Source organism: Odocoileus virginianus, chromosome 1, assembly GCF_023699985.2.
Source record: "Odocoileus virginianus isolate 20LAN1187 ecotype Illinois chromosome 1, Ovbor_1.2, whole genome shotgun sequence".
Lineage (NCBI taxonomy): Eukaryota > Metazoa > Chordata > Mammalia > Artiodactyla > Cervidae > Odocoileus > Odocoileus virginianus.
Window position 1 is genome coordinate 59,293,136 of NC_069674.1, and position 23,172 is coordinate 59,316,307.

General features: G+C 39.0%; 1 protein-coding gene across 2 annotated transcripts in view; it reads right to left on the reverse strand.

The window, feature by feature from the left end:
* The window catches only part of DOCK4 (dedicator of cytokinesis 4), a 470,931-nt gene that overhangs the window by 43,378 nt on the left and 404,381 nt on the right, over window positions 1-23,172 (reverse strand). Inside the window, exons 33-39 of one of the 2 annotated variants that reach the window (XM_070468524.1) lie at window positions 19,375-19,401; window positions 19,137-19,232; window positions 18,244-18,304; window positions 13,989-14,082; window positions 4,345-4,493; window positions 2,028-2,114; window positions 72-176 (exon numbers count right to left, since the gene is read on the reverse strand). In XM_070468524.1, the coding sequence (XP_070324625.1) occupies window positions 72-176; window positions 2,028-2,114; window positions 4,345-4,493; window positions 13,989-14,082; window positions 18,244-18,304; window positions 19,137-19,232; window positions 19,375-19,401 (619 nt within the window). The remainder of the gene's footprint in view (window positions 1-71; window positions 177-2,027; window positions 2,115-4,344; window positions 4,494-13,988; window positions 14,083-18,243; window positions 18,305-19,136; window positions 19,233-19,374; window positions 19,402-23,172) is intronic. The other variant, XM_070468527.1, reaches the window with a different exon arrangement.

Below are 23,172 nucleotides of genomic sequence, written 5' to 3' on the forward strand. Positions count from 1 at the left end.
ATATCTTAGTTTGCTTGATTGGGATAGCTATATTGGAGGCATGAAAGCAAATTAAGTAGTATATTACTTACTCTTAAGAAAAATGGAAACTTTTTCCCATAAAATCCAACTCTGAAGAACTCTGGTTCAAGACGCTGCTGGTCCATAATTTTGTCATACAAAGAGGCTTCCATCATCTAGCAAAGAACAGGGGGTATTTTAATCATTTTATCTCATCTTTTAGCTCTACCACTTTATAGAAGAGGATATTTCTTCTATAAAAAAAGGAGAATGTCACTTTAGTTCCATTTGCAGAAAAGAAGGTTGACTCCTTTTCTATGCTTTAAGGCAGAGATCAACAAACTTACTCTGTAAATGGCCAGACAATAAATATTTCAGACCTTACAAGTCACCTGGTCCCTGTCAAAACTACTCAATTCTGTGAGGTCCACAGGCTGTAGTTTCCTGACCTCTACTTTAAAGGATCGAGTATATTACTACTTGTTCTCACCAGAGAAAATGATTTCTATGCACGTAGTCTATCAAAATATTTTCTTCACAATAAAAATTAACATGAACTCTTAGAGGCAAAATCTTCCTGGAGAATTCTTGTACTCACCTGAGCATTCAGTTCTCCTAGGTCATGGTAATTCAGGACATCTGGAAGATGTAACCTTGTACAGGTTGAATGGGGATAAACCAACAAACCAAATGGGGCCCACAGTGCAAGTGCTGTGGGAGCTGAAGGCTGGTGAGTGTCTTTGATGAGGTTGGAAGCATGAAGTACATAAAGATAATGGCTTTCCATTCATGGTATTATCATCCCCAGGGTTTCCAGAGAAAGACTAACATTGCAATTGAAAATATCTCCCCTTTCTCCACCCCCCGTAATAACACCCAAAAGAGCACTTGGCATGAAGTGCAAAGCTTTGGGTTTATAAAAATCTTAGTGACTATGGCACCCAAGGGCCCTCACAGGTAAACACTGTAACCTTGCGTCTGTTCTGGGGACAGGATGCAAAGAGAAGCACAGGGACATTTTTACGTGAAACTGCAGTGCCTGCCAAAGCCAGCGTGATGGGCTGAAGTTAAAACAAGGCTTTTCCTCCTTGGTTTTCCTGTTACGAGAAATACTGATGAACTCCTGACATGAAACAGTATGCCCAAGATACAGGGCTGGCTCCTGCCAGAGGAAGAAGTTACTTGTGGTATAAGGGGTACTGGGTTGTTAAAGGTTTATGAGTATCATCTCTTATATTGCTACCTTGGAATGAAAAGGCAATATCATCATTTTTTTAAATATATATGTATATGCATATGTATATATAATCTGATGATCCTGTTTAAGAAGCCCTGAAGAGCTTAAATGTAACACAATGATATCACATGTTTGACCTGACAAGAATAAGGATGTGGAGTACCAGAGGGACTTGCTTGAACCTTCAAGAAGAGAAGGTATTGAGTTGGCCAAAGTTCATTTGGGTTTTTGTATGATGTTTCGCAAAAACCCAAGTGAACTTTTTGGCTACCTCAATATAAAAGATTTGGTTTAGGGAGACAGAATATTAAACTCCTTGAGCTCTTGGGTACTAAGACCTTGGTTTCAGTTTTAGCAAATAAAAACATATTTCTGAAGCTAAAAAGATTTGATACCTACAGAAGTTAGCCCCCAAATCTTTCAAAATGTGTCAGCTAGCCATTTCTGCACAGATGATGGGACTAAGAATGGAATATTACTGAGATTTGTGTGCAAGTGATAAGCTCTTCCAACAAAAAGTATTAATCCTGTTTTAAATTTTATATTTCAGATGTAGTATCTAGAATAGATCAACAGCTTACATTTTGCATATTAATCAAAAGCATCACACAGGTTAACATGCTATTTCTCTGGATAAATAGAGGAGTATGCTTCAGAGGAAAGGCATCTTTCAAAACCTTTCTATAAGACACATCAAGATGATCACAAAGTTGACTTCCTAGCACCATGTGAGGAACTTAATCTAAAAAAAGATTCCATAACCTGATTAGGATGCATGCAGGTACCTTACCCTCATCTTGCTCAGGTTTCTGTAATCATAGTAACTCTCGTACTGCTCTGCAATCTTCCGGCACAAGATGATTCCGTTCTCCCAACACTGTGGACAAGTGAATGACATATATGTTAACAATCTCATGGCATTTACTAATTTCCATCCAGAGGTCAAGAGGGGACCGCTCTCAGATGATCAAGCCTTACTTCTTAACCTTTAAAACCTACCCTTAATAGAACCACTGCAATTTTAAGCATGAAAACAGAATGCAATTAACAAGTTCATTATTAAAAATATTTAGAGAGTTGAAAATGATAAGCTACAAGTCATTAACATATGGTGCAAAAACAACATTTCATTATCATCTCAAAACTATTATCCTGAAGATGTGGTGTACACACACACAGATATACACTAGAATATTAGTCAATCATCAAAAAGAATGAAATAATGCCATTTGCAGCAACATGGGTGCACCTAAAGACTATCACGCTAAGTGAAGTAAGTAAAAGAAAGATAAATAGCATATGATATCACTTATGTGGAATCTAAAATACAACACATATCAACACACCTATGAAACAAAAACATACTCACAGACATGGGAACAGACATGTGGTTGCCAAGCGGGGGTGGGGAAGGAATGGATGGATGGATTGGGAGTTTGGGATTAGCAGATGCAAACTAGTACATATAGGATGAATAAACAACAAGGTCCTAATGTGTGACACAGGGAACTATATCCAACATCCCGTGACAAACCAAAATGGAAAAAGAATATGAAAAAGAATATATATATGTACAGATGAGTCACTTTGCTGTACAGAAGAAATTAACACAACACTGTAAATCACTACACTTCAATAAAACGGAAAAAAAAATAAAGCAATAATTTATAGGTAAAAAAATAAACAAAATGATCATGCTAAAATGACTGCAATTCCACAATGGCTAAGGAGATGAACGAGCAGCCCCTTAGGGCTCGGGTAGGGGGAACTGCCACTGACCCCTAAGGTCCAATTATCCACAGCTGGCTCAGTGGATTCCTTGTTGGCCCAAGTGTACTTGTAAACTGTAAGGGTCTAAGCCAGCTGGTTATTCTCAGCAGAAATGCAAAAATTCTTTGATCTAGCCCAGGTGTCTGCAAATTTTTTCACCAAACAGTAAATGCTTTAGGTGTTGTGGGACATACAACCTTTGTCACAACTGCCATTAAACTATGAAAACATCCGCAGACACACATGAGCTTGGCTGTGTTCCAATAAAACTTTATTGAGAACTGAAATATGAATTTCATATAATTTTCACAGGCCAAATACCATTCTTCTTTTGAGTTCTTTTGACCACCATTTAAAAACATAAAAGTGATTCTTAGTTTGTGGGCTGAACTGAAACAGGCAGTGAGCTGTTTGACCCATGGGCCATAGTCTCCAAGTCCTCATAAAGCACAGACTCCTGGGAATGGGCCAAGAGAGGTTCTGTAACAGCTTATTTTGCAGGTGGAAAGTTTACTGTGGGAGGACACAGAGGCATTTCTTTGCTATTAACGTAATGAACAATATGTCAGGGTAGTTAGATAAATAATAGAAGAGGATAGGAAAGAAGCAATTGCCTTGCATCAAATTTTTAGGAGTACCCAATTATGTTTTATAAAAGAATGACAGCCACTGGGTGTATTTTCATTTCCTGTTTAACCTTGGCACTTTGAAAAATATATTTAAATCTAAGACATGTATCACCAAAGCATCCAAGTGTTCAAATCAACTGGGGTCAGATTCACGTTTTTTTTCCAAGAGCATTGCAAACCCTTGAAGAGGGAGCAGGTGGCAGGGAGGTGACATGCTGAATTGCTTTATTAGCTCAGGGAGGTTTTCAACACCCCATGGCAACTCTGAGTACATGACGGGATGTCATAAAATTCTGTAAATAAATTTAGTTTCATTTATTTCACCTTAAAAAAAGTGGACTGGGACAGAATACTATGTGCCAGTTTGGGGAGGTAGGGGAGGTGTGATATTGGTTTTTCAGATAACAAAATGCCTGGATGTTGAAACTTCTAGTTGAGGATCTCTCAAGGTGGGGTCCAAGTTCATATACACTGGAATTTTCTGGAGTCCTGATTAAAATCGCAGAATCCCTGGTCCAAGCGAGACCTACTTAATTAGAATTCGCAGGAGTAGGGCCTGGGAATCTTATTTTCAGTCAACTCTTGGGAGTTGTTAATGCACTGAAAATACGAGGGCCCCTGCTTGAAGAGGTGGCCACCAATGAACTAGAAATAAAGGAAATGTGACAGTCACCTTGGGAAGGGACACAGGTGGCTGGGGCCACTTACCTTGCCTCTGTCAAAGTTCTGGATGATGGCGAGGTGCAGGTGCTCCTTGCGCTGCCATTCCGTTTGCATGGGGTAGGTCAGGAACTCCCGGAGGGGCCGGTCAGACCATTCCAGCAGCTCATCATATAACAACAGCGTATATGCAGCCTCTGAAAGATAAGCGGGAAGGTGATGATCGAGACAGGACCCCCATGCAGCTGGCTCAAGACAAGCTTTTATAAGCACTTTTTTCTGAATCTCATGATACTGAAGAACACGTGTCCAGGACATATGCAATGGAAGGTGAATGAATGAGAAGTGCCTCGGGAGATGGAATTACCGGAGACTTGTGTTTGATCTTCTGGTTCTCTTTACCTTCTCTTTCTCTCCTTCCCGTCTATGTTTCCCCCTATTGTTCATATGTACTGGCATAATAAAAATGTTTAAGGATAGCTCTGTAGCTGATTCAAAATGTAGGGGAGACGCGCTTTCATTTGCTGCATAGGTTCCCTGGTGAACCCCGTGGCAGGGGGCTATGGGCAGTCTCCACAGGCATGCTGAGTTGTTGTTCAGTCACTCAGCCGTCTTCAACCCTTTGCGACCACATGGACTGCAGCACGCCAGGCTTCCCTGTCCTTCACCATCTCCTGGTGTTTGCTCACACTCGTGTTCATTGAATCGGTGATGCCATCCAATCATCTCGTTCTCTGTCGCCCCCTTCTCCTCCTGCCATCAGTCTTTCCCAGCATCAGATTCTTTTCCAGTGAATCAGCTCTTCACACCAGATGGCCAAAGTATTGAAGCTTCAACATCAGTCCTTTCAATGAATATTGAGGACTGATTTCCTTTAGGATTGATTTGACCCTACGGGTTTGATCTCCTTGCTGTCCAAGGGACTCTCAAGAGTCTTCTCTAACACCACAGTTTAAAAGCATCAGTTCTTTAGCACTCAGCCTTGTTCATGGTCCAACTCTTACATCCATACATGACTACTAGAAAAACCATAGCTTTGACTATATGGATCTTTGTTGGCAAAAAAGGGCATGCTTAAGAAATAAAAAATGATAGCTCAATTCTCTTGACGAATAAAAGGCTGAAAAATGTGAATGTGATACAGTGAGTCCCCTATATACAAATGAGTTCTGTTCTGCGAGTGTGTTCTTAAGTGTAATTTGTTCATAAGTCCACAAAGTTAGCCTAGGTACCCAACAAATATAATCAGCTTTATAGTGCTGTACTGTAATAGGTTTGTAATAATTTTCACACAAATAATACATTAAAAAAACACACAAAAAATAAAGAAAACATCTTTAAAGTGCAGCACCTTGAAAGTATGGTAGCATGGTACAACAGCTGGCACACGGGGGCTGGCATCGAGTGAACAGGCAAGAAGAGTTCCTCACTGGACACGTGAGAGGAGGTGGGAGATGGCAGAGCTGAAGGATCGTCAGCAATAGGAGACGGAGGGCAAGCTGTCATTTCACTCACGCTGACATTGATGGAACACATGTTCACATCCTTGAAAGTTCGGAACTTGAAAGTTTGTATGTAGGGGACTTATTGTATATGTGTGTGGGGGGGTATCAGGGTACAGACAGCATGTAGAAGGGGAAAAGCTAGAGAAAAGCTGAGTTCAGAAAAGAAAAACTTTTACAATCTTTTAACAGCCAACAGAGAAAGGACCAGAAAGGGTAGAAACATTGGGTAAGAAGAGTGTGTGTGTGTGAGAGAGAGAGAGAGAGATAACAACCTGGGTGGGCTGTGTACTCTGACAGCCCCTCTGGCTGGCCCCATAAAGCTTCAGTAATGGTCACTAAAGTCATCACATGTTTGGTGTAGTGGGAATTTCCTGGGGAAACATGTAGAGGGATGCCATTCTATCCACGTGCATAGAAACAGTGACCCACAGGCTTAAGCACAGTTAACAGGTAATGTATTTAATAGGATACTTGCCATTCTGCAGGTCTCTTCTTTTCCTGAGCCATAAATACAGCCAAATACATCAAGAATGGGAACCAGAATTCACTGTCTCTGATGAAAGACTATAATAATTTTTTTCACCTGACACTGTAACAGCCAACTTATTTACTAAACTGAATAAAATGATAAAACCCTTATGTTAGGTATCCATTTACCTACCATCTCCACACATGTCTGAAATGACACAGTAGTAACTTTTAATACAATATCCATAAATGGTAATTCTTTTTCTTCACTTATTTGCTTTAAGGATAACTACACATAAGGCTCCTAAGTAACATGTTATGTTCCAGTACTGTGATCTGGCCATCTCAATGTATAAAATATAGCTGTGATAAGAAAGGCCTTGGTCCCCATCACTATTCTCTTGTCTTTTAAGTGTAGAAGTCTGGTAAGGCACAGGTTCTGGCTGGGTTTGCCTCTAATTACCTTTGGTGAGCTCAACCCAGTAATTTCAGCGATTGCAGCAAAACTTTTCATCACCCACCAGCAATCTCTTATCCCCCAGCATCCAGGGTGCAAGCTGTTACTAATACAAGTCTTCTTCACTGTAAATGATCACATTGCTCCCATGATTAAAACAAGTCAATGATTTTCAGTAACTATTAACAATAGAATGAATTTAGACTTCCTAAAGTGACACAGAAGGCCGCCCATGATCTGGTCCCTCCACTCACATTTTCCCAATGTCCCCACTTATGATGGGTAAGAAGGAGCCTGCTTCTATGAGCTTGCTACTGTCTCCCTAAAAAGCCTCCAGCCCCCCGACTCCATCATCACTTTTGCTGAATGAAACATGATGCATCCTGATCCAGAGGCGGCTGCCTGTCAGGGACACAGGCGCCTTCCACTGCGTGGACATGGGGCAGGCCCTTTCCTGGGGTGAGATGGACAGAGTAAATGTCTGCTGGAGGGTGTCAAATAATCAGTGGATGTAGAAGCAGCCAAATCTGCCATGACGTGGGTTGCCATGGAAGACTGCTTTGCAGGGGACAAGACAGATGATGATGATAACAAGATCATCAGAGCTATGCCGTATTTGAACAGCATCCTCATTTTCCCTGAGGCCTCCTGAGATCACTTCCTAATTTTTAATTACCCACATACCCTTATAATGCCAAGCATCTAAAAAAACCCTAAGGGCATCTTTGTTTGTCTGTCCACACTCTTTGCTCCTGTCACCTGAACAAACTACGATTCCTCTCCCTTATCACACCAACCCACACCTGGGGTCCTTCACAGCCTGTTCCTTCAAGCCTTTAGCTGCTGAATAATTCCTATTTTCTCTTAATGACACAGCTCCAGAATGACCATCTTTGCCTCTCAGGTTTCTTTTGTATCTCCCTGAGCTCTCAAAAAATATCCTTGAGACTAACCATGCCACAATGTAAAGGTGGAATAGTGAGTGGGGAGGTCAGAGGGAACCCCTTCCCACATCTCAGCTGCCCACAGGGAGGGACCAAAAAGGCAATGAAGGTCAAATTTATACACAGAGAAAGTAGAATAGTGGTGCCAGAGATGGGTGAGGGGAAAATGGGAAGTTACTGTTTAATGTGCACAGGGTTTCAGATTGGGTGGATGAAGAAGTTCCGGAGACAGATGGTGGTGATGGTGGCCCAACAACATGAATGCACTTAATGGCCACTGAAGTGTACACTGAAAAATGGGTAAGATGGCAAATTTTATGTTATGTACATTTTGCCACAATAAATAAAATGGAAAAAGTGGGGAGTAATGAAGTGTTTCTAATCTGTAAACTGCTGTTCAAGTAATGTTTGCCCTGGGAAGGTCCAAGGGATGGCTGGAAGGTCAGGTGTGGGTGAGCTGCCCCTGAGAAGGGTCGAAGAAGTAACTACTGGCAGGTTTTTTGTACAGTTCTTCTGTGTATTCTTGCCACCTTAATCTCTTCTGTTTCTGTTAAGTCCTTGCTGTTTCTGTCATTTATTGTATACATCTTGAATGAAAGGTTCCCTTGGTATCTCCAGTTTTCTTCAGGAGATCTCTAGTCTTTCCCATTTTATTGTTTTCCTCTATTTCTTTGCATTGTTCACTTAAGAAGGTTTTCTTATCTCTCCTTGCTATTCCCTGGATCTCTGCATGGCAGAAAGCGAAGAGAAACTAAAGAGCCTCTTGATGAAGGTGAAAGAGGAGAGGGAAAAGGCTGGATTAAAACTCAACATTCAAAAAACTAAGATCAAAGCATCCAGTCCCATCACTTCATGGTACAGAGATAGGGAAAAAGTGGAAACAGTGGTAGATTTTATGTTCTTGGGCTCCAAAATCACTGCAGATGGAGACTGTAGCCATGAAATTAAAACATGCTTGCTCTTTGGATGAAAAGCTATGACAAACCTAGACAGTGTGTTAAAACGCAGACACATCACTTTGCTGACCAGGGTCTGGTTTAGTCAAAGCTATGGTTTTTCCAGTAGTCATGTATGGATGTGAGAGTTGGACCATAGAGAAGGCTGAGTGTCAAAGAATTGATGCTTTTGAACGGTGGTGCTGGAGAAGACTCTTGAGAGTCCCTTGGACAGCAAGGAGATCAAACCAGTCAATCCTAAAGGAAATCAACCTTAAATATTCACTGGAAGGACTGATGCTGAAACTGAAGCTTCAATACTTTGGCCATCTGATGTGAAGAGCTGACTCACTGGAAAAGAACCTGATGCTGGGAAAGACTGATGGCAGGAGGAGAAGGGGGTGACAGATGATGAGATAGTTGGATGGCATCACCAAGTTAATGGACATGAGTTTGAACAAACTCCAGGAGATAACGAAAAACAGGGAAGCCTGGCGTGCTTCAGTCCATGTGGTCACAGAGAGTCAGACATGACTTTAGTGAATGAACAACAACTGGCAGGCCAGCAAAGCAAGCTGACAAATGACCGGTGGGTGACGTGGTAAAGTGTGAAAGCAAGTTACACCTGGATCAGAAGTTGATTCCGGAAGATAACAATGTATATCAGGGGTAAACGGCATGTGTGAAGAAAACTGCAGAAAATTTTCATTAAAGGAAACGTATGCCTCTGAGGTGTCAGCAACAGACTACTGAGGTTTTTGGAAAACCTCAGCACATCAAAGATGTTTTCTTACAATATGTTGCATGTTTATTCCTATGTTACTTTAGAAGACTGTATTACATACTGAAAAGAGAAAGATGACTTACATCCAAAATTATGAACAATGTACTTAAAAGTGTTTACAATTTTGAACAAAAGGCCATCTCACATAATTAAATATGGGCTATCTCATTCCATTGTTTTGAGAATTGCACAGGGAAGATATCAATATGCAGAAAGAAGTAACACAGGATAAATGTGGAGACGAATCATGCAATGGAGGGCATTGTCACAGACGGCTGGAAAGGATTAAGCCATAAGAAACAAATCCTGTAAAGACAGAAGTTTTTCCATCAATTCCACTTTCTCCAAGGACCCACAGAAATGAGGACAGAGAAGAAATGAGTAAAATGTTATATGGGAAAATAACTTATTTCTTATGGCTTTGGGGAACATAAAAACTCCAAGCTAAGTAAACAAATTAAAGAAAAAAGATTTATACATTTTCAAAATATAAGGTGACAGATTTGGAGTTTCAGAAAACCAAAATATATCTGTTACATATCTGCAAGAGCTTGTCCTCACTTCCCTCTCTTATTTCTTCTGTTTTTTTTTTATGGGCTTCAAAATTAAACAAGTCTACTAGATTGTTTTCACAGATAAAAAAACAAAAAACAGGTTCACCATTTTTCTAATATTAGCTGCTAACTACTTTAAAATGACTACTTAAACTTCTAGACAACAGAGTCAGCTAAAAAATCTTGGTTTATTTAATCAAGACTATCAGGACATCTGTGTGAAGAGATACTGGGGCTTCCTTGGTGATTAAGGAATTAACAATATTAAAGGAGAAAAATCTGCTCTTGGGGTGTTAAAATCTGAGTGCATTCTTAGTAATGCATTTATTTAAATCTCACAGCACTAGGCACTAATCTAACAACTGAGAAGACTAACAAGAAAATATCATCTCTGTCCTCAAGGAATTTACCCTTCAACTAAAGATCTCTCAGCCTACCTACCTACCTACTTGTCAACACTCACACACACACACATTTGTCATATAACTATGAATAAAATGATATGATGAATACTTGAATGGAAACCTGAAAAAACTGCAATGGGAAAAGAGTATGAAACATTAATTCAGCCCATGGCAGGGGGTGCGAGCTCATGGAGTTGGTGAGGGAGAGAGAAGGAAGATAAAGACTTCATGAAAAAGATGACATAGGAGCTGGCTCTGAAGGATAAAAAGAATGAACACAGTATTAGAGGTAAGCAAGAATACATTAGGCTGTAATGGACAGGTGTTGCTTCAATTATGATGGGCCTTGAATAAAGACTTTGAGCTTTACTTTGTAGAATACATGAGTTGATAGAGTTACGTCTAGAGAAGGGAGTGACAAAGTTTTTTCTCAGGGATCATACAGTCAAATATTTAGGCTTGTAGGACACACAGTCTTTGTTGCAACTACTCAGCTACGCCATCTGAGTGCTACAGCAACCATACACGATATGTAATTAAGTGGGTGTGGCTGGAGTTTTAATAAAACATTCTTTTTTTTTTTTTTAAGTCATCTGTATTTGTCACAACTTTTTAAAGCAGAATGTGACTTGAGCACTACATTTCCATTCACAAAACTTGCTCCAAGTTACTTTTCCAGCGGCTTTACAACATGCCTGAGCAGGCTTATAAGTTTGCTACTCTAAACAATATTTTTCTTTGGAAAACAAGCCCTATGTATGGACAGCAACTCCAATCAAGTTGGTTCAGCTTAACACACTAACTTCTAGAGGCCTGGCACATGCAGTCATAACTACAGGGGATGGAAGTTTTAAAAAGTATATCCCAGAAGATGAAAACTTGCTAAAACATTCTTTAAATAATCAAATGACAGTGCTGCAGGTTGAAGTTTACTGATCCCTGCTCTAGTGAATAACTCGGGAGAGTTAAGAAGCAGTCCAAGAGAGAGACGATGAAGGCCTGATTGAGGCAGTGAAACTGGAAACAATAAGAAAGGATATGGCTTTCATTTTTAGGAAGCAGAACCAATAGCACCTCATGAAGGGGAGGTATCAAAGATATCATACAGGTCTCCAGTCTGAGTCAAGAACTGGGAACTTTTAACTTTTAAGCAATTCTCTTAACTGATATAGTGGAACCGTAGCTAGAGGCATGCTTAAATCCTGGGAACATAAGCATCACTTCAGAAAATGTTCCTTTACTCTTTCAAAGCTGGGGGAGGAACCAAGATTCAGGAGTTCCTTGGAAGAACAACGTGCCAAAAGACTAAGATTTGTAATTTCTAAATCCAATTAAAGGGTTCTCATTCTGGTTAAGATGTGGTATGCACATTTTAGTGTATTTTTTCTCACTGATTCAACTAAAAACCCAAGACAGAATATATAAAGCAACTATTAGAGAATTCTGAAAAGTAAACAAGAAGGTAGACAGAACAGGAAAATCAATACTTAGAGGAGGATGACATAGTGGTGAGCTCCTGGTTTTTACCTTTTTGCCTTTTATATCTCCAGGCTTAGCCTTCCCTGTTTCCTGTAACTTCAAATGGAAAACAGACAGGAAAAGCTCCTCTAGTCAGAGAACTGGGAAAAGGACCTTCTGTGGGATGGAGGACTTTGTGTTCTTCTGGTCCACTCTGAGACCCAGGAACAAAGCTGCAAACCTGCATTGTGACATGAGGGGCAGTCACAGTGGCAACTTCCATTTTTCTATTTTCTTTCACTGCCTTCCCCCTACCAGGGAGGCTGACTATACATAGTAGATCATAGTGTGGAGGATCAAGTCTTGGCTCTGAGTACTCGGCTCTGATTAGGCGAGAGTATCAGGAAAAGGAGCTCTTGGGAGATGCTAAGAGTGAGAAAGATCAGAGGGAGCAAGTAGATGGAGAAAGGAATTTTCAAATTATGTGTATGACTTCCTGGGCTCACCCTTAAGCTGTACACGTATAGAATGAATCAGAATCAACATAACAAAGCTTTTGATAAATGAACTATGGTATAGATAACTGTCCTCGTCCCAGGTTCTCCCCAGGGGGCACACAGCAGGAAAGACCACGGAAGTGCAGCAAAGGCTTTGAAAACTAAACCGACCTTCAAAAGGTAACTCGGGACTTTAAGTCTGAACTTAGCTGGATTGATTTTTTGAAGATTTTAACAAAACCCAGAATCTCACAATATTCAAAATGTCTGGGATACAATCCAAAATTACTTGACATTCAGAGAACCAGGAAAACTAAATAAATCTCAGAGGGAAAAAGCAATTAACAGATGCCAACTCTAAGATGATTCAGTTGTTGAAATTACAGGCAAATACTATGAAACAGCTATTATAACCGTGCTACTTGAAGTAAAAGTGAACACTTGTGAAATGAAGAGAAAAATACAAATTTTTGCAAAGTCATTGAAGCTATTAAAAATAACTAAATAAACTTTTAGACAAATAATAAAAAATTAAAAAAATTAAAACTTCACTGGAAGGGCTCCGTAGTTGAATGGAAATGATAAAGAAGAGCCAATGAACTTGAAAATGGATAAATGGAAATTATCCAATCTGAAAAACAGAAAGAATAAAAAAATTGAAACCCCTCCCACAAAACAGCACCCCAGGAAATTATAGAACAATACCAAATGGTCTAATATCGATAAAACTGGAGTCCCAAAACAGAGAATCAGTGCAGAAAATATATTTGAAGAAATAATGCCTGAACGTTTCCCAAATTTGGTGAAAGAAATGTTGAGAGATCCAAGGGGCTCAGCAAACCCAACCAGTACACACTTTAAAAAAACCATGCTGATATATATATATCATAATTGAAGTGCTGAAAACCAAAGACAAAGTCTTAAAGGCAACCAGAGAAAATTACACATTACATACAGGGGAACAATTTAAATGACTACAGCTCTCATCAAAAACAATGGAGGCCAAAAGAAAATAAAAGTTTTAAGTACTGTTACAAAGACACTGTCCAACTGTATCCAGCAAACATTTCCTTCAGGGATAAAGGTAAACTAAAGATGAAGGACAACTAAGAATTCTTCACTACTAGATCTGTTCTAAAAGAAATACTGTAACAAGTTCTAGAGATTGAATGAAAATGTTAACAGAGGAAAATTGAGAATTTCATGAGTGAAGAAAGAGCAACAGGAATGGTAAATATCTGAGTAAATATAATAGATGATTTTTATTCTCTTAAATTCTTTAAAATAGGTATGACTTAAAAATTATGACACTATACAATGGAATTTTTCAATGTACATACGTATATGCTTATGACTATTACAATGTCCAGTGGGGAGGTTGTAAAGTTCCTATATTTAACTTGAAGTGGTGAAATACTAACTCTAAAATACTAACTCTAAAATACTAACTGTAAAAAGCTAGGTGTGTATTTTATAAACCACTCAAAAACCAATCCCAAAGCCAACTCCTAAAAAATTATGTAAATAGATATAGTAAAGAAAAAACATATATATTCCGGTTCTAAATTCCAATTTTAAAAGGAGAAATGCTTGAGTCTTCAGCTCTAATTTAAAAAACAGAGGAATTATATTTAATATAACAGTGACCAGCCCACTTTCCCCAACTCAAGTCAAAAGACACATTACCTGTGAAATTCTGTGCTTTGAGGTGCAGATCATAGAGTTTGTGGATGTAGCGTATATACATCTCCTCCTTGTTCAGTTCAGTCTTATAGAAGTTCTAAGAGAAAAAAAAAAGAGTATAAGTATGGATAATTTTTCAACAGTTAGGTTGGCAGGTATCTACCCTTTACTCTGCTTGAAGTTTCATGTCTTGAACCAAGAAAACAGACAAATTTTTCATATAAATGTCTTACAAAATTAAGTAAGGGACACAGTCATTCATGTATATATATATATATATATATATATATATATATATTTGACATTTCTTTCATTTTATTTTGGCTGTGCCACATGGCATGTGGAATCTTAGTCCCCTGACTAAGGATAGAACCTGCACTCCCTGCATTGTTAGTGCAGTCTTAACCTTTGGACAGCCAGTCAAGGGCAAAAGACAGTGACATATCTTTAATTCAACACTGTCTGTATTAAAAATTACCTACCAATAACTGGATAGGCTGGTAACTCCTGGGGGGGATGTTATTACCACTGATTCACATTTCTTTTGTTACTTTCTATTGTTTTTTGGTTAAGTTTAACTGCCAATGAACTACTCTAAAAATTCAACTAAAATATTAAAAATATGTTAAGATATTAATCTATTTATTACATTTGATCACTGATAGTCAAAGGATAATTTCTTTCATCTTAAAATTATTTTATGATGAATTAAAGGCTTCCAGTTTATGACTACAACATAAAGGGATTTGTAAGAGATTTTATTTCAAATTATTGCTACAAGGGCATGCTTACTGGAAACATTTGGTTTATGAAAACAAAGTATCTGGATCTTATTTAAACTTCTCTAAAATGTTTAACATTCATCATCAGAAACTCAACTTTGACTTAACTGAACACATTATGTTGTTATTTTAAATGTTTACATTACAGGTCGCCACATCTATTTCTTTATCAATATCAATTTTCTAATATAGAAAGTATGTTAGTCCTCACTGAACTTTGTAAACATAGGAGCAAAAGTGTAAGAAGTTGGAACTCAGCAAAAGCGTGATGCTGTGAGGCTCTGTATAAGGCTCCTTCAGCAAGCAGATCACTGCAGATCTTATGAACTCTCTGCTTACAGCCATCTGAACTACTATCATTACTATTGCTATTCTTTTGACAGATGCTACTTGGTGTTTAGAATGAAAAATGAACAGTGATGGGGAGACAAATCTGTTGATTGAAGGAGTAACAGGTTTTTCTAGGGGGAAAGGCCAGGAATTTTAAACATTTCTAAAGTTGATTAGCTGGAGAGGGCTTTGGTCACGGACCAAACTAGCCAGTGTGGCTGCTTAACTGTACTTGGGCTGAAGCCTGAGGGCCTCCGGTCAATGTGCTTTATGGCCACTACCTAACAGGTATCCATTCTTCAATATGAGGACACATCTAACTTCAAGAAGCTGACATGTAGTTGAAATGATCATAGAAAAATACCTCCTCCAATTTATACCATTATCCTTTCCCTTTCCTCTTGTGTCCTGTAGATCTTGGGTGGCACTAATCTTGAGTGGCTTGCCAGGTGGCACTAATCGTAAAGAACCCAGCTGTCAATGCAGGAGACATAATAGACCTGGGCTCAATTCTTGGGTTGGAAAGATCTCCAAGAGGAGGGCACAGCACCCTACTCCAACATTCTTGCCTGGAGAATCCCATGGACAGGAGCCTGGTAGGCTACAGTTTCCCGTAGATCTTAGCGTTCTTTAAAAAGCTAAGTAAACAATGCTCTTCACCTCTCTCTTATTATAACCAAAATCATTTTAATTAGCAAGAATTATTGTACCATAAACATAAATCTAACCACTCAATAGCAGACCTTTACATTATTAAACAATGTTTTGTTTTGTTTTTTCCCAATAGCTTTCTGGTAAGAAGCAGATTTCTTTGGGAACAAAATAACTGATCATTCCGTAAATGAATAATAGTTCTTTAAAAAAAAAAAAAGAAAGAAAAGATATCTCCAGTCAGCAGATGAGTCTCTTTCATGTATGTCTGGCAAAACTAGTGACAGAAAGAATAAAACAATAATTAATTTCCTAGTTTTAGTCATGTCAAAGATTACACATTTTTAGCAGTCTAATACTACCGTTTAACTCAGAGCTTGTAGAGAAAGTCAGAGTTCCTCTGAAGACAATCTGGAATTGATCTTTCCAAAGAGTTAAGAAAAATCTCCAGGAGGAAGTAAGTGATTAAAGAGAAGCATATTGCAGCTAGAAAACATCAGAAAACTTTCCATATGGAGTATAAGCTAAAAAGATTAGCTTCAGAGCTATATATTCGGTCCTTTAATAATAAGTATTCCTGTGCAGTTGAAATTAAAACAGTGTTCAAAATGTTAGCATTTCCTATAAGGACTATTCTTGGTCAGTGTAAAACTAACAAGATAGATTCTTTGTCTCATGTGAACACTGATGGGGACCACAGATTTTATTGTCTCTGGCTCATTCCTCCTGGGAAACTAGAGTAAACACATGTAGGTCAAGAGTATTCAGTCTTTCATCCGAGGAAATGATATCTTCTGTTTATACCAGTTAAGGAAATGGACCCAGAGTCTACACTTAAGAGTGTACCTCCCAAGGTCACAGAGGGTGCTGTGAAAGCAGATGGAGACAATGGAAGACGATTCCTTCGGGAAAAGGTAAAGGCTTTCCTTTGAGGTTATTTATGAGATTTTGGGCTTGGAGCTGGGGAAGAGCCAGGATTAAGGAGACAGACTGAGAAAACCCGAAGACGACAGAGCACTTGGCTTCTTTCCTCAAATATTGATGTACAAGCAGAGACACGGAAGGAGATCAGGCTGAGGACCTTGACCACGGCCAAAGGCTGGCAAACAGTGGGGAAAGCACAGAAAGGAAATTCAGAAGTGGGAATGACTCTGCTCAAGGTTAGACATTAAGTGCTAAGAGGAGAGGTAATGGGCTGACCCCATGAGCTTGGCCTGATGGCCTGCAGGTTACTATTGGGTCTGATGATAAAAATTATGGAAGAAACTGCATAACAAGAGGTGGCCTGACAAAGGATACTCAGGTCTCACTATTTTTAGCACCTGGTATCAGAGGTGGGGTGTAACAATTAAATGCAAAAATGAGGAGGAAGTGGTGGGTGTGGTTAAAAAAAAAAAGGATAAAGTCATATACTCAGTGATGAACAGTACAGCGAGAAAAGAAATAAAGGAGAAAGATAGTCCTAAGAAAGTAAAAATTCTGAGCTCTGAAGAGGGACTGTGAGGGGAATAAACAAAACAAAAAAATCTGAAATCAATAAGCTAAGACAAGACAGAATCAAATTGGGGAAAAAACAAAATTTTAAGGTGCAGGCAAATAGTGAACAAAAAGGCATGGATGTAAGAGACTCGTGGATCAGAGTAAGAATTAGAATTGTTTGTGCAAATACTTAGGATAGATGATGAGGTATACCTATTCTGTGAAATAAGAAAAAGAAACCATGATATACACAAATTTAGAACCAGAAACAGAGTATTCTTGTATTTTAAATATGATCAATGTAAATTATTAAAAGCATCAATTTATCCTACACCAAAATTTGAAAAAGGAATGTAAATGTATAGTCCTTCTTTTGCTCTGTAGTGAGAATATCATTCTATTTGATAATTAGTTATGAGAACTTTCAGGATAAATTTTGTGTTCCTAGAACTGTTCTGCTGTAGCCTATTATCCTTACGATACTGATTTTTATTTTCAAAAATTTCTTGTTTGGATGAGAAACTATATGGTTATCCCAGGTATAGTCCAAACTTTAACCACAGATGGCTTTAATTTGCAAAGATGCTATAGAGTGAAAATATGTGTGTTAAACAGAAAACTGTCATTTATTCAGAAAGGAACATTAATATTTATTAAAATCTAGAATAAATATAAGCAGGGTAGAAAGGAACTGTTTACACAGAAGTGGAAAGATCTTTTTCCAGGGACATCATCCTTTTTCCTAGGAGAGCAACAAAGGACTCCAGGGCAGAAAAGTGAGACAACAGGGAGAAGCTGGCATCACCCTGGGATCTTACAGTGGGTACTTTCTGCAACACTGGGGAGCTGAGAATTCTCTAGCATTTAATTCAAACTAAAGCAAAGAACACTTCTAAACTCTTCTAAGAAGCACTCAGACAAAGACACACTGTGGCAGAAAAACAAACAAAATATAGTATTTCTGAGAAAAAGCAAACATTATAATGCAAGGAGGGAAAGGGAAGTCATTGACTAACCAGGAGGCTCACGGTGCAGCCAATCTTTTTGCCATCTACCTCGCCCATTTTCATGCAGTCCCTAAAAACAAGAAGCAAGGGTCAGAACTCAGAACTTCCTTCCTAAGGGCAAACACAGTTTGTTCTTCTAGGGGAAAAAATGAAACTGTCAGAGACTAGAGGCTATTTGCAAGTTGCTGTTTGGATCAAGGAGGCCAGAGCCCCAAGAGGCTTGGGGTTTGGGGCGGGGGGGGGGTGGGCAGTCAGACCCTCCCTGAGCACCAACGTGACTGTAGATTTCACTTCCAGGTGGGCTGTGCCCTCTCTCAACAGAGAGTGGGCTAAGGAAGAGGAGAGGGGATGTTACGACACACCTTTTACTGGGCTGAAAAGGAGTCGGTAAGCCTGGCCATCAGTAGTAACAATGCAGCTTTTTTTCTTAAAATACCATGCATTTAAGTGGGATGACCTGCTTCAACAGTTTAGATCACTTCAAAATAAAAAAAATCATGCCTCTGAAAGGTAACGGTGTGAGTTTCATTCCCTCTCTCCTTCTATAAGAAAGCAGCATGGTTATACAATTCTCTGTTACAACACCGTCACACTAAGATGAATGGGTCTATTGATTCTAATGGGTGAGTTTCAAAAACAGCAACAAGGGATTTCCTTAATAACAGGACTCTCTCAATTTACTAAAACTTTAAAAGAACTGCCGTAAACCCCAGAACAAAACATTAAAAAAGGAAAAACAAACAAAGAGAAAATTGAGCTAGCTAGTTAAAAGTCCACTATTTTACTGCACAAGGTTCCATGGTCTGATTATCAGTTCTTTGAGTGATAAACTCAAGTGAAACTGTATTCTGACTCTTCGACTTCCTAACTGGAGCGCAGAGTATCTGGGAAACGGGGCTTACCTGTAATCTAACAACCTCTCCATCAGCCGAGTTACAGTGGCGATTAAGGAAACACCACTTTCTCTCCATGTTTCCCGCTCAATTTTCTTTAGTAGACTGGAAAAGAAAGAACCCAGGGTATTTTCAACATTTATTTTTATCAGTCACCATGACAACCATTTTACTTCCATCAGTACCTTAAATGCCTTAGCAACCACCGCAACATCTCACAAGTACCACGATGCAAACAATGTCTTACCTAGGATAGGGACCAAAGAGTGGAATTCTAATCCAGGAAGCATTGACAAAGCAAATTGATTTTCAGATTATCCAAGTCATCAAATACAAACACATGCATATAAATCATACTTTCAAAATATGCAAGCACCTCAGAGCTCAAAGACATGTTTCCTAGCTTCTCTCTTCCACTAATATTAGAGGCTTGTGCCTCCCCACAACAAACAACATTGAGAAAAGCAAAAACAGGAGTGCCTCAAAGTTTACTTTTAAGTAAGATCTTGCTTTAGTCACACAAAAATGTTTTCCTACCTCTCAGTGGAATGCATCTTCATCCAAGCAATTTTACTGCAATGCAACTGCTACAGGAAAATCCTTGTACAGACGGTATGACGTTTTGCGTTTTTTCCTTTCACTTAACATTTGCCCACTCAATACATATTGTACTATCTGTGCACTCACTCAACAGTTTCATTCATTTTGTCATTAATCACCGAGGATTTTCTATGTGGTTGTTACAGCAGATTGATGACAAGTACCGAACCACATCTCTCCTCCTACATTTTTCCCCTAATCTTAAGCACCTTGGAGCAGAGGCATGCTATGTAAACACAAAACAATAACAATCATAATAATTAGGATCTCTTTTTACTTTCACTCCCACCTCTCGGCAAATTAACCATATACTTGGCAAAACCCCTTTAAGATTGAACTTTCCCCAAAAGAAAAAAAGAACATAGGCATGACAACATGAGGATACTCTGTCCTCCTAAATTTAATGATGATTATTTCTAAAATCTTGTTTCCCTCTTATCCTGGATTCATGAATAACAGAGAGAGAAGACATTTTTTACTTTTTATTTTTTTCACAAGTACCATCTCAGTCTAGCCTGTATTGTGCTTAGTAGGAAAAAAAAAGCTATTTTGTCAAAGCTTTTTTCTTTTTTTGGTCTTTGGCTATGTTCTCTCTCAATTGTCCCTCCTGCTCTCCCCACATTCTTTCGGCCACTGCCCTTCCAGTGCCTGGTCTTCTGTCCTGGCTCCTCATCTGGTGCCTAGGCATCCCTGATCATTTGTTTTTCTGGCTTATTCTGAACTGCTTCCTAAACTAAGGAGGGGAAGGAAGGGAGAGGTAACACATGAAGGAATGGAGCTTGCCCTGACTAATCCCCCAGGGAAAAGTCCCCTAGTTTGTTCTAAATGTGTTTTCTTTAAAAAAAAGAAAAAAAAAGAAAAAACCCTCTGAAAAGCACCTGTTTCAAGCTTAAATGCCAAACTGGTATTGAACCAAGTACGCAAATGAAACTCTGCCTGCCAAAGCAAGGCAGGATGACGGAGAAATCTTCCCAAGCGACAGCCCACACCTCATATACTTTAGAGGCTGAAAAACAAAGAACTCAAGTTAAGTAATAATTCTAAAAATAAATGGGAGACTTCTTTTATAGGCATGAGCTTCACTAACTTGCACAGCCCCTGGATGCAGTCAGAAATCAGAGCTACAGAATCCTCTTGCGAAAAGAGGCACAGCTCTGCAGAGCCTGCTGCCTTGACTAACCTGAGACTCAAATTATCAGGACCAAGCCGAGAACCTGGTTCATCTGCTTTCTTGGCCAGGATTATTCCTTCTGTGGGAAAGCTGGCCCTCCAAGCTCACTTGATACACCCGGACAAGGAGAGGCTATCAGACAAGAAGAGTCTTTCCATAAAACTTGGGTGACACAGGTCTATAATCTGGTCTACAATCATGCCAATGTGCCCATGCTGAGTACACAGGGAACTCATCTAGTAACAATGAAAGTTTTCTATTTTTTTTTTGAGGCAATAAGATGATAAATGGTTGCTACATAAACTAATGCGCTAACTTTACATACATGTCACAAGAGCATAAATGATGCATCATTTCTTTATAACTTTTAAAAACCATTTTAAAAAACAGAACTACAGTTAATTTACAATGTTGTTAGTTTCAAGGGTACAGCAAAATGATTCAGATACATATATATACAAATATATCTCCCTTTTTTCTTTTCTATTATAGATTATTACAAGATATTGAATATAGCTCTCTGTGCTATACAATAGGTCCTTTCTGTTGAGATATAGAAGTTCGTCTGTGTTAATCCCAAACTCCTAATTTATCTCCCCACTCCAAGGTGATTTTTTATTGCTAATGATAGGCAATTGGCTGCCACGACAACGAGGAGCCACATAAATAACGTCCTGCAGGACTATGCCCTGGCTCATTAGGCTTTTCTCCTCTGATGGAATGAAGGGTGCAGAATTTGACCCTCACTTTACCTCTCTCTGTGTCTTAACAGGACTGTGTGGAGGCCAACGCTTTATATACATAGGTGGCTCAGATGGTAAGGCATCTGCCTGCAATGTAGGAGACCTGGGTTCGATCCCTGGGTCAGGAAGATCCCCTGGAGAAGGGAATGGCAACCCACTCCAGCATTCTTGCATGGAGAATGCCAAGGACAGAGGAGCCTGGTGGGCTACAGTCTATGGGGTCGCAGAGTCGGACACAACGGAGCAACTTTCACTTCATTTCTTCACTTCAAATACACACACACACACACACACACACATATGCACACACACACACAGCTCTATGAAATTATTTGGAGCCTTACTGAATTATTCAGAGCAACACACAATAAAACACAGTGGAGGACTGAGGTGGAGGTTACATCTTCCGGAAATCCCCTTCCTAACCCCCGAGGCTGTCAGTACCCTCGCTGTGTGCGCCAACAGCCAGCCACTGACGCACCCTCAGCCTCAGAAGACCAGCAAGCACGGGGAGATGCTCAATTAATGAAGCTGAAGGAGTCAACGAAGCGGATGCAGGGAAGCAGGATTTCATTCCGATACCTTATTCTGCATATCTCACGGGCAGCGATGATCCACAATTTCAGCATTATCAAAACCAATATATCCCAACCCTCATTTATTTCAAAAAGATGTAGTGTGGGAAAATGAGGATAACATGAGGGTCAGGGAAAGACAAGTTCTTAGGAAGGACTGTACTTTATAAATTTACAGTTCCATTCTAAGGAGGCTCTTTTGGCAAGTATATATCCCATTTTCAGGAAGCAGTGAGCTACTTTCAGCTTCTGACCGAATTTTAAGAAGTTTTAGACATGAATTACAGAGAAAAAATGAAAATCTGTACCACAATGTCACGTGTTCCCAATTCATAATGTGTGCAGTGACACAGTGTGATTACCCTAATTCTTTGTGATTTCTATTGTCAAAAAAGCATTTTATTGTTTCCTGAAATATAGTTGGATTTTCCCTTTCTTTTCTGAGCCCAGGTAGTAATGACATTTAATTATCACTTTAGATTTTATTTATTCTCAATATGCTGATCATAAAAGTATGAGAAACATTTATAGTAAGATTGCTAGTGATATGCTAGAAAATCAGGAAAAGAATAAAAATCTCCAGTGAATGAATCAGGGACCTTAAAACAGTCCTAATTATAGAGGCTTAATATTTTAATTATTGGTTTGATTTTAATGTCAAGGTACATCTTCTATTTCAAAGCCATATTTACACACAAGCAGTCCAAATTGCATGCTATCAGGCCTTTATTAAAGTAGATAAGAGGCACTACAGAGCTATGCGAGTGCTTATTAATCTTATGAATTTATTATAAATAATTAATCACAAATCTCAAGAGATTCATTTCACCAAGTGCTTTCTCATTTTAGTTCTTTGTTCAAACCAAAGACTAGTAACGGAATTGAGAGTGGTTTTCAAAAGTAATTTATTATACTGGATGAGGTTTTAATCAGAATTCTTGCTAAACTCCAGCTGT